Raw genomic sequence first — 12,444 nt, forward strand, 5'->3', positions numbered from 1 at the left:
TTTTTTGCAAAGTTTTTTTACCATGGGACAGCCTGCTTAAAAAATTATGGATACGCAAGAACAAGGATGTCAACCAAAACTGAGAAAACAACATCCAGTGCTGTCAAAATGTCATCACAGGGGAATCATGATTGGATTGCCCTGGTGATTCCAAAAAGGATGGCGCTTGGCTTGGTGTTATTTATGCATTCTAAGCCAAAAAATGCAAGAGTTTCTGGAAATGCAAAAATGCCTAGAGGTAATCGAAGATGAGAGAGCATCTAAAGAGGCATTTTGACTGTTGCTGAAATCTTCTCATGTTGCCAAATCTAGAGATGACTCCTGGTGTTGCCCAAGTTTGGGTGAAAAGTTAGATTTTTTTCCTATGTGATGAGCCTTCCCTGAACCTTCATTACCTTTTAGACATTTTTCTATTCTGTTTTATCCATCACTTTCTCATTTTGTGCTTTGCTTTGTTTTCTGGAGGAGTTTTAACCTCTTTGGCCAGCAAGTCCACCAAGCAATTCCCCTTCTTCCATTTTTCTTGGTGGTTTTTCACTTGGCTTCGTTCCTCTACTTTGCGTCCTCTTCGGACTCTTTTTAACTCCCTCCCTTCATTTAATGAATACTTTTTGAGATTTTCAGACAGGGGTAGGAGGGTGGAGGTACTTGTGGCATAGAAGAGGGGGAGGCCAATTTAACCCTTTGCTTAAAGTTGCCTTTGACATCAAAGTGGTCCTCACTGGTCTCCAGTTGACTTTGCTCACAAGAAAAATACCACCACAAAGCCAATCACATCGGGAACCACAGCACTGCCAGGGATGTTTAAATTGGATTAAATCTTGCATTTTTCAGCTCTCTTTTCAAGTTAGAATTGCAGCAGATTGGCAGTATTTAAATGGGCATTTTCAGGTCAGCATTTCTTCTTGTCAAATTCCTTCTTCATCTTGCTGGTGGTTGGAGGCTGACGGTTGGGTTGGCCTGACTTGATGCAGTACTTCTCTGTATAGATCTTAATTTATTTAAGTTTGCCCTGTGGACAAGCCTGGATTTCTCCTTTATTTAAAGCCAATTTTTTTTTTTTTCATCTCCATCCCTCCACCCATGAAGGAGCCTTATGAATCTTCTTACATGAGTGTGAGTTTGGCCAACTCTTGGCAAACTCATAGGTTTCTTTTTTCTCCAACTAACTACAATTTTCCCCAGCTTTACTTGAGCACAAATAAATTTCACAAAGTTAGGATGAGACAGAAATGTTTATACATCTGCACCACCCAAAAATAAATTGCTGTATCATAAAGCACAAGAGGAAGGACATCAGCTCAAGTAGTGTTGAATGTTAGCACTTACTCTTTGGTACTTGGTCTTTGACGCTTGCCTTATTGTAAGAAAGGGAGGTTTGTGTGCAATGCAATATGTACCAGGTCTTTTTCTTCATTAAAGTGACTTTTAATTTGGAGAAAGAGTGTTTTGCTGTAGAGCTGTGGAAGGTCAGTGCCGAGACGTGGATCTGCAGAGACACCTAGTGATACGTTTTTTTACATTCAAGATTCAAAATTGCCGGAAACATTTCAACTTCTTTGAGTCCTAAAATATAAAATGTTTTCCTCTGCAGCAAAATCTCAAGTATAATAATTTGGCTGGCATTTGCGATCCAAGGCAATTAGTATGCAAAATATACTTTTTAAATCTTCGTGGAGATATCTATATTTATTTTAAGGCAGAGCCTCCAATTCCATTGGGTACCCTTGGCTTCACAGTGCCACTGCAGAAACACCATGAATTTCTTTCATATCTTTTTCTAATAATTACCAATATTCTGCTTTTTTGGATACCACTGAGCTGGTGTTTTGGGACAATTTTGCCCTACGCCACCAAGAAAACACAATTTTTGTCATCATAAAATGCTGTTGAAAATGGTTTTGACCACGATATCTGGAAACAGCAATTTCTTGTTCCCATTTTTCCGATATCCCAAATTATTGTTTCCCAATGCACTTCCAAAAATGGTCTTCCGGATGCCCTTCTTTCAGAGGAATCATGGAAAAACAAGGCAGGAGAGAGGAAAGCTGGAGAGCTGCAGGATGGCCCAGATCTCAGACTGGAGGATCTCCAAGGACCACATTTGGTTTTATATGAATATTTCCACTGTGTTTGTTAGCTGACCACTTAGCAAAAGCCAAGTTCCAAGTGCATGCAAAAGCAACTGATTTTTACTTTCTGTATGCTGAGAAATCTTATTTTTTTAAATCAAAACCCATTTCCTCCAGAAGGCTGGAGATGGGGAAGGCATATTAAAAAAATGTACAATTATTAGGCAAGCTTAGGAAGCATGGGTTGGATGAGTGGAGAGTGAGGTGGGTTGAGAACTGGCTGAACGTCAGAGCCCAGAGGGTTGTGATCAGCAGCGCAGAGTCTAGTTGGAGGCCTGTAGCTAGTGGTGTGCCCCAAGGGTCAGTGCTGGGTCCAGTCAACACATTCATCCATGACCTGGACGAGGGTACGGAGCGTGCCCTCAGCAAGTTCACTGGCGATACAGAACTGGGAGGAGTGGCCGACATACCAGAAGGCTGCGCTGCCAGTCAGTGAGACCTGGACAGGCTGGAGAGTTGGGCAGAGAGGAACATAGTGAAGTTCAGCCAGGGCAAGTGTAGGGTCCTGCACCCAGGGAGGAATAACCCCAAGCACCAGTACAGATCAGGGGTTGACCTGCTGGGAAGCAGCACTGAGGAGAAGGACCTGGCAGTCCTGGTGGACAACAAGCTCTCCATGACCAGCAGTGTGCCCTCGTGGCCAAGAAGGCCAAAGGCGTCCTGGGGTGCCTTGAGAAGAGCGTGGCCAGCAGGTTGAGGGAGGTTCTCCTCCCCCTCTACTCTGCCCTGCTGAGGCCACATCTGGAGTTCTGTGTCCAGTTCCGGGCTCCCCAGTTCCAGACAGACAGGGAACTACTGGGGAGAGTCCGGCAGAGGGCTGCGACTGGAGCATCTCTCGTATGAGAAAAGGCTGAGAGAGCTGGGGCTGGTTAGCCTGGAGAAGAGAAGGCTGAGAAGGGATCTCATCAGTGCTTATCAATATCTAAAGGGTGGGTGTCAAGAGGAAGGGGCCAGACTCTTCTCAGTGGTGCCCAGTGACAGGACAAGGGGCAACGGGCACAAACTGGAACAAAGCAAGTTCCACCTGAACGTGAGGAAAAACTTCTTCCCTCTGCGGGTGACCGAGCCCTGGGACAGGCTGCCCAGAGAGGTTGTGGAGTCTCCTTCTCTGGAGAGATTCCAAACCCACCTGGACGCCATCCTGTGCGACCTGCTCTGGGTGATCCTGCTCTGGCAGGGGGTTGGACTAGATGATCTCCAGAGGTCCCTTCCAACCCCTACCAGTCTGTGATTCTGTGATTTTACAGTCATATTTGCATTATTTTTATTAATTTAGCTATGAAAAGGAATGTCCGGGATGTGACACAGCAATTGCAGCAAAATTTCCAGATAAATAATATTCAGATCATCAGTGTAGAGGACAAAAATAACGCATGGCAGAGGCAGTGGTTTCAATGTTTTGGATTCGTTCGGCATCATGGGCCAGGAAAATGCAACTGGGGATTTTAATAGCAAAAACATGTCGGGAAATCAGAATTTTTTAGAACCATTGCACCGGCACGTCGGTGGTGACTGATGGGGATTGATAGAAAAAAAGGACCAAAAAATGACATTTTCCCCCCAAGCAATGGGAAATACATGGATGTGGACACAGGAGAACACTAACTCCCTGTGGAACAATGCACCTGCATCATCTCTTGGTGTAAAATTAATTGATTTGTGCCTTCAAGTTACCATCTGCAGTTTTATTGCAAGGAAAAGAAGAGCTATGGCTTTTTCCAACCCAACACTGTTTGCATGGTTGCCTTTTCTGGTGTCTTTGCATGTCTCTAGTCCAGATAAATTCTCTTTTCTTAAACCAAGTAATAGGTTTCTTGAAGAAATGCATCAAAATGAAGGGAAATGGAATAAAAAAGGTGAAAAAATCCCCTTTGTTGGCATTTTGTTCAAGAGTTAAGAACCAGCCGGACATCAGGGAAGTGTTGCAGAATGGGAAAATGGGTAGAAAAGGGGGGGAAAAGGAAAATTTTTATTGCAAGAAAAGAGTGCGGTTTCATTTCTATTACAGCTGGGTGAATTAGAGATATATAGTTATCTTGGGCTTATTTTGAAATGATAAATTTTATAAATATTATTTGCAAAATCCTGCCCACCTGGGAGGCTGTGGTACATCACCCTGAATTCTCCTGTATCCTCAATCGTAGCACATTTCTCTCCCAAAAATGTTGTGTTATTGCTCAGTTTGGGCTTTTTCCAATTGCTTCTCATATGCAAGAGCTCCCTCAGAGATGGGGTTGATAGGAAGATTACTGCTCCCAACTAAAAAAAAAAAATGTCCATTTTTGCAAGAAGTTAGCATAAAGCTGCAAGGAATGATATAAAATTGGGTTGTATTATTATTATTTTCACTATTTTACTATTATTCTGGCAAGGGGAAACCGTGGTACTTGCCCTGGCTTTTTGCAAAAAAAACAGTTCATCTGGTTCCGTCAAAGGACCAAAAAACCTGCAGAAATTTATAAAAAGACGACTGAAGAAATTCAATCTTCTTGTCTATCATGCTTTTTTTTTCCTCTCCTTCTTTCCTTGTGGGAAATAGTGTCTGCACAAAGAGAACGAGTTTAGGGAAGACGCTAAGTGGGAGCTTTGCAAAGTGCAAATCCTTATTTTTTCCATCTTTTTTTACAATTGCAACAAACTGAAAAATCCCTTTCCCTGCAGTTTTGCCTCTTGAACCACCTGGAGGAAAAAAAAATTTAAAAAATTGTGGTTTTAATATTTTTTTTCCCCCCACAGGAGATGCTGCAGAGCTCACCCGCAGCGTTGCCACCCACCTCCAACCCACCGCCGGGCATTGTGGTGCCGGCGGCCGCGCTACCGCCAGGCAACTTGGCCATGAGCACCGGCGGCGGCTCACCCGCTGTGCCAGGTTGGGACGTGGGGGGAGCTCCTGGGGAGGGGGGTGGGGGATTGAAATTTGGGGGTTCGGTTCTTCCACGAGCCTTTTTTCCATAGGTGGAGCCTTGTACCAGCCCGTGACGATGGTGACGTCGCAGGGCCAGGTCCTTGCCCAAGCCATCGCCCCCGGTGCCCTGCAGATCCCCAACGCCCAGGTAAGACCTTCCCACCTCAAAATTCCATTTTATGCAATATTTTGCACTGCTGCAGCAAGCAAAAAAAAAAAAAAACACAATTTCTCCATATGTTCAACCTTTGGAGTACCGTAAATTTTTAATTAGCAAGAAATGTTGATTAAATCCATCCACCAGGTGCCTTTGGGGTACCTGAGAATGATGGCCTAATAAATTATAGCAATGCTTCTATTATTGCTATATTATATAATATTATAACATGTAACATAAAACACATAATGTATAATTTATATTATAGCATAGTATATATTATTATTCTATTTAATAATTATTACTATTATACATTATTGCTATTATATCATGAATCTGGGATCACTGAGGTTGCCTGTCCAGTATGGCAATCATGGCGCTTATGGGAAAGGCTCATTTTTTTCCTTGCTTTACAGATTTTAGGGTATTTTTTAGCCATTTGCTCTGGTTTTACTCCTTTTTTGTAATTGCAATTAACAGCGCAGAGTTTTCCCCACATCGCTGCGTTCTTGCAATAAGGCAACAATTTGGGGTAGAAATGGATTTATAAGGACAACTTGCTATCTGCATCGTCTGCGTTGTCTGTGATCTCTTCCAAACCACCATTCCCCAGGAATTTGGGAAAAAACCCCGCTGCTTCCTGGGGGGTATGTCAGCAAAAAAATCCTCCATGCAAATTTTTTTTCTGAAACACTCCAATTTAATTGCAGGAGCCTCTTAAAAAGAAAACAACCCAAAATGAGGCATTTTGGAAACGGGTGGCACCTCCCTGGCAGGTTTTATTGCCTATGCAATGCTTTTAAAAATTTCTTTCTTTAATACCTCACCTTCGCAGGCTTAAATCTTGCAGCAAACCCCTCCACGCTGTGAAAAAACACCTGCGCAGGGAATATCAGGGCAGAGAGAGAGCCCCGGACAAGCACCTCCGGATGCTCTTCCCGCGCCACCGGCATGATTTATTCAGCCGGAGCCCGGGGGAATCACGGGGACCTGCTGGCCTGATGTTTAATTCATCCAGGAGAAGCATTTTGATGAAGAGCTGGGGAAAAAAAAGAAATAAAAATCCCTTTTTTGCTCAAGCACTGAGATTTCAGTTCGGTTCTTGCAACCTCATTAAAACTTCTCTTGTTTTTTTGGGGGGAGGCAGCAAGTTTTTGCTCAAGGGGCACGTTTCTCCTCATGGTGGCAATCAGCTGGGTAAGGAACATGGGTTTGCAAGCGGGTAATCATGGCAGGGTTTTAACCTCAGGTTTGGAAAGTTTTTTTTTTTTTGTTTGGTGGGGGTTTGGGGGTTGGTTTTTACAGTAAAAGTGGTTTCCTCCTTAATCGCACATGGAAAATGGTCACGACATCGGCACCGTGGTCCCTGACTGTGCCAGTGCCACCACAAGGAGAAAAAGCCCATTGCCCTTTGCAAATCATTGGCAAAAAAAATGAGGTATTAAATAGATAATCCTGGGGAAAACTGGGGATGTCATGCAATGTTTTTGGGAAAAAAAAAAAGGGGGTTGGATGCTCCCTACGAGTTCCTGGTTTTTGCACTCACCCCACTCTCTTTTTGGGTTGGTTTTGCTTGGGTTTTGGGTTGCCCATCGCCATTTTCAGCCAAGTCTCTCCCCGTTCCTCTCCCCTGGCAGGTCAACCTGGATCTCACCTCCCTCCTCGATGGCGAGGACAAGAAGTCCAAGAACAAGCGAGGTGTCCTGCCCAAACATGCCACCAACATCATGCGCTCATGGCTCTTCCAGCATCTCATGGTGAGCACCGCAGCCGCCGAGACACCCTGCAAACTGGGGGGAAAAAAAAAAAGGCAAAAAACCCCCAAAACTGAACAAATCAATGTGGTGGTTTATCTGAATTTATATTCAGGGGCACAAAGTGGCTTTGGTTTTATTTTGGGAGTATTTTGGGGATGACTGTTTTTGCTGCAGGTGGCAAAAATACTCCCTTAATGTATGAAGAAGCAAACAAAAACAGAGGGAGGACTTCCACAAATTATTGTGGGTGGGTGATGGAGCATTTTTTTTACACCTAACAGCTCCAAAATACGCTTTTCCAGCCAGCCAGGGTGTAAAAGCTGCCCCACAGGTGTGGTTGTGGCATGTCGGCAATCAGTCAAAATGCAGAATTGCAGCATCACCCCATTTTTGGGGTTGGCGGTGGAGATATGGGTAGATGGAGGGAGGTAAGAGGATGCAACCGGGATATTTTCTCTCATCAGCAGAGCTCGAAGAAGGGCAGAAAGCTAAAAAAAAGCCCCTTTTTCCTGCATAACTTGGCCAAGAAATCACTCAGAAGCTGGTTGCAAAGTGTTGCTTGAGGGTCTCCAGGAAGGTGGGAGACCCACAGGTAACACCATGTCAGAAAACAGCAGCTGCAAGGAGCAACCTGGGGTAAAACATGACCCAGGACATGTAGCAGCAGCTAGTTGGGAACTTTCCACTTCTTTTTTAATGAGAAATTTTGGATTTATTGCATTGAGGACAAAAGCATCGCCGTGTTGGGCTGCCATCCCAAGCTGAGTTGTGCATCTCTCATGCTTTTGGAGGGCTGAACTGCTGATGTGCAAGCAGAAAAAGGATTTAGAAGATCAGAAACTGAAGAACAATTTTCTGCTGGGTGCTAGGAGAACCCCATGGTTTGAGATTTCCAAAATTGGATCAAAAAATTCAAAGAATTGTTCTTCTACTGGATGGTGAGACCTTTGCTCTCAGCCTGGTCCTCATGGTCAGAAGATGCTTGGGCTTCCCCGTGGGATTTCTCCATCCAGCATCATAAATTATGTGGTTTTTAACCTAATAGCATTGATGCTCATCATTTTATTGGGTTTGGGAGTTTTGTAGCATCAGCAAGAGGAAGGAATCCTGGAAATAATATGCCAGAAATGGAGATACTTTTGCCAAAAAACAGCTGGTTTTTACCACTTTGGCATCCCTGAGGCCCTGGTGGGACAGGAGTCTCCTGCATGCCATGACTTTGAGTGGTTTTGTCAAGGAAATCACATTATTTTGGGGGCAAACAGCTGGAAAACGTGTCATGTGAATCAACACTGGTGCTGGCTTGGGGCTCCGAAGAATGACCTGTGGGGCTGGTTTGATAATAGTTTCATTTTTGGGGTTGGAAAGGAGGATTTTAGCATGGTTGGGAGGAGGTTGTTGAAGCTTTGAGTGCTGGTAGTCTCCCAGTGCAGATGTTTTGGGGCGTTTTATTGATGCATCTGACAAGGAGCATTGTGGGTGACAGTGGGTTTTGAAGCCCAAATCCCACCTTTGCCAACAACCATTATTTGAAAATTGCTAAAACTAAAAAATAAAAATAAAAATAAATAATTTCCTTCAAGGAAAAGCCTTGGATGGAAAGCCTTGGAAAAGCCTTAAGGACACTGAAGAAACCATGATGCTCTTGGATGCCACCCTTAAGCCTTGCGTCTTGCAAATTCAAGAAGCCACCAAATTTGGGGTGGGAAAATAAAAAAAAAAAGAGGTGGTGTAGTTTTTTTTCCCTCGGGGCTGCTGTTTTTCACATAGGGATGTAATTTTGCTGCCCCATCTCTGTTTTTTCCCAGCACCCCTACCCCACAGAGGATGAGAAGAGGCAAATCGCTGCCCAAACCAACCTGACCCTCTTGCAAGTCAACAACTGGTGAGTGCATCAGTGGCCCTCGCAGCCATCTTGCTAGATTTAGAGATTTTTTTCATGCCATTTTGGGGCTATATAATGCTTTTTTGGGGTAACATGGGCAGTTGGGGACAATTTCTGAGACACAGGCTCGGATGCGTTTAATTGATGGCATTGGTTTGCGATGTCTCAGTGCCCTCTCCTGGCAAACCCGGTGTGTAGCAGCCTTCAACTCATAGCTGGAAAAATTAATGCAATAGCATTACATGCTGCAGACAAATAAAATAGGGTAAAAACCCAGCTTTTTTGGACCGTGCAGCCACTTTCAAAAGGGTTTTATATTGCAACTCATTACATTTTTACAATGTCTGTTGTTTTAATGCAAAAATCCGTGTAATGGCTCTTATTGTCTTGACTGGTCTCTTTTCCCTGGAAAGGTTCATAAACGCCCGACGGCGCATCCTGCAGCCAATGCTTGATGCCAGCAACCCAGACCCAGCCCCCAAAGCCAAGAAAATCAAATCTCAGCACCGGCCCACCCAGAGGTTCTGGCCCAACTCCATTGCCGCTGGGGTCCTGCAGCAGCAGGGTGGCAATTCGGGGACAAATCCTGATGGTAAGGACAAACCTTGACAGCCCCTGCCCCTCCTGGGTGTTGTGGCTGTGTGTTAAAGTATGGCAAGATTTGGTAATTAAGGATTTCTAGAGGTCTTTATCCCCCTGTGGGGAAACATATGTTGAAGAGGTGGTCCATGCAAGAAGGTTCTTCCAGTTGGCCATCACGAGGGAGATGGCAATGGGGCGCTGCCATCTCCTTGGCATAGGAACAGCCCTCAAGGGTCACTTGCTGTGGGGCATCATTTGGGGTATCTCCTGAGGTGCTGGGGAGGAGATAAAGGGGGAGATGGGGAGAGGAGTGGAGCCAAAATGAAAAAAAGATGAAAAGATGGAGATGAGAAGACAGATGAGCCAAGATGGGAAGCGAAGATGAAGAGAGAACAGATGATGAAAATGAAGAGGAGCACGTAAGATGAAGAGAATGTGAAGAGAGCAGAGATGAGCATGGACCAGACAAGATGAGAAGAGAGAAGATGAAGAGAAGGGAAGGTGGAAATTAAGAGAGGATAAAGAGATCTGACAGGCTGAGAGAGTTGGGGTTGTTCAGCCTGGAGAAGAGAAGGCTGTGGGGAGACCTTAGAGCCCCTTCCAGTCCCTGCAGGGGCTCCAGGAAAGATGGGGAGGGACTTTGTCAGGGAGTGTAGTGACAGGACAGAGGGAATGGCCTGAAGCTGCAGGAGGGGAGATGGAGATGGGATGGGAGGCAGAAATCCTTCCCTGTGAGGGTGCTGAGGCCCTGGCAGAGGTTGCCCAGAGAAGCTGTGGCTGCCCCTGGCTCCCTGGCAGTGTTCAAGGCCAGGTTGGATGGGGCTTTGGGCAACCTGGGCTAGTGGAGGGTGTCCCTGCCCATGGCAGGGGGTGGGACTGGATGGGCTGGGAGGTCCCTGCCCACCCAAACCATTCTGGGATTCTGTGATTCTATCTGCCCAACCAATTTGGGCACCTACTTGCCCAAAAATGAAGGTTCCTTGTTATTTAATGAAGATACGTTAGCTAAAAAAAAAATTAAGGGTTGGACCTTGGGGCGTGGCTGGGGCAGGTGGGTGCTCTCTCTAGGTTCAGCTTCATGCTTGGGCTGTTCTTGATTTATGCACTTTTTTTGTCCTTTTTCTATTAGCTTGGGGAATCCTTATTGATATTATTTCTTTTTATCTTCAGGCTCGCTCAGCATGGACAACCTGCAACCCCTCTCATCAGCCACAGCCACCATGGCCATGCAGCAGGCCATGCTGGCAGCCCATGACGACTCCCTCGACGGCACCGAGGAAGAGGAGGAGGAGGACGAGGACGAGGACGAGATGGAGGAGGAGGAAGAAGAGGAGGAAGAGCTGGAGGAAGAGCCTGGTGGCCTCCCGGCGGCACCTGGCGCCGACCTTGGCTTGGACCACAGTGACTCGCTGGAATAACAGCTCCTCCTGCGCCCTCCCCAAATCATTGATGGCACCGGAAACAAAACTTACCCCCACCCCCACCCCCAAAAAAAAAAAAAAGCCAAAAAGAACCGGCAAGAACAAAAACAAAATTGGTGAGAAAAAAGGAAATTGGAGGCGCTGGCGGATGTCCCGGCTGCCCACGGGAGCGCGGGGACCACAACAACGGCGCGTGAAAGTGAAGGACTCATGTTTACAGGGCACATATTGTGGCCAGATAATTTTTTTTTTCCAGGTTTTATTCTTATTTTCCCCTTTTCCCCTTCATTTTTGGTAAGAAAAAAGCGTTTTTAGGGGAAGCCGTCTTCCCCATGTGATGCTCCGATTCTGGTGGGCGACACCAGGTTCTCACCGTGGGCCACCGCATCCATCACTTGGATTTCTCGGTGCAAAAAAACCGCAACCCCAGGACTGATGCTTTTTTGGGGTTTTTTCCCAAAAAAACCCGTGATTCACAGGCATAAATACTGGCACACGGGGGAAAAAAGAAAACCCATCAGCGAGTGCAAATTCTGCTTCGGGTCGGATCTGAGGGGGGTTTCGCACTCTTCCGGATTGCCCAAATCTCCCCGTTTTGGCCCTGATGCTGCGGCCGTTTGGTGACTCTGGATGCAACTTTCTGGAAAATGGAGGAAATCCCCCCAAATCCTTTAATTTATGTGTTAAACCCCTGTCGAATTTGGGGAAAAAAAACCAAAACCCAAACCCACCCCATCCTCGTTCTCAAGGGCTGAGACTGGACGCGGAGTTGGGGCGAGGGGTGCCAGGAGCGAGACTTTCCCAGGGCATTTTGGTACCGAGTCAGGAAAAAAAAAAAAAGGGAAAAAAAAGGGGTTTAAAAATGCAGATTTTCACCCAAAATTGAACGGCAACCCCCCCCCCCAAGATTTGCCCAGCTGGAAGGAAATTCAATATTGTCGCTGGAAAGACGTTTTCTCCCCGATACTGTCCACCCACGTGGAAAAACGGTGGAGTTTTACCCCAAACAAGCCATGGGGGAGGGCAGCTCTGCAAAAAATCATGTATTTTGTTGTTTGGGTTTTTTTTTTTAAAAATGCTAGCAAAAGGGTGAATTTCGCCTTAAAATGTGGCGCAAGGGGAAACACAAAAGCAAACCCAGGCGATGCGGGGCAAAAATAATAAAGGAATTTTCTTCTGCAGGTTCCTCCTGTAAATGCAGGTTTCTGTAAGAAGGATATTAATTTTTTCTTTTTTTTTGGCAGCTTTTTGCCAGTTTTGTCCTTTTTATTTTTTTGGCTCTTGAGGAGTTGAGAAAAAAAAACAAAACAGCAACTGGGGGAAAAAAAAAAAAGAGTGATGCAATGGGCAGAAAAGCCTATTTTTCGATACTGATCTGGTGTGAATGTAATCTGTAATTTCATAAAGGATTCATTGTAATTTAGTATTAATTCATGGTCATTTATTATAAAGTGCTACGAGACGAGGTTTCGCAGCTGTATTTTATTGGCAGCTTCTTCCTGGGAGCAGAGAAACCCCCAAAATGGGTGAATAACCCCCCCCAAAATCGGCAAATCCCTCCGCAAATAAAACAAATCAGCCTCAAAATGGATGAATTGACCCAAA

General features: G+C 45.3%; 1 protein-coding gene across 3 annotated transcripts in view; it reads left to right on the top strand.

The window, feature by feature from the left end:
• The window catches only part of PKNOX2 (PBX/knotted 1 homeobox 2), an 89,413-nt gene extending 77,114 nt beyond the window's left edge, over positions 1-12,299 (top strand). For all 3 annotated transcript variants that reach the window (XM_075774596.1, XM_075774595.1, XM_075774597.1), the window contains 6 exons: positions 4,869-5,001; positions 5,088-5,185; positions 6,832-6,951; positions 8,760-8,836; positions 9,250-9,428; positions 10,589-12,299. In XM_075774596.1, coding sequence (XP_075630711.1) covers positions 4,869-5,001; positions 5,088-5,185; positions 6,832-6,951; positions 8,760-8,836; positions 9,250-9,428; positions 10,589-10,836 — 855 coding nt within the window. In that variant the 3' untranslated portion in view covers positions 10,837-12,299. The remainder of the gene's footprint in view (positions 1-4,868; positions 5,002-5,087; positions 5,186-6,831; positions 6,952-8,759; positions 8,837-9,249; positions 9,429-10,588) is intronic.
• Positions 12,300-12,444: the final 145 nt, after the last annotated feature.

Source organism: Balearica regulorum, chromosome 23 (genome assembly GCF_011004875.1).
Source record: "Balearica regulorum gibbericeps isolate bBalReg1 chromosome 23, bBalReg1.pri, whole genome shotgun sequence".
NCBI lineage: Eukaryota > Metazoa > Chordata > Aves > Gruiformes > Gruidae > Balearica > Balearica regulorum.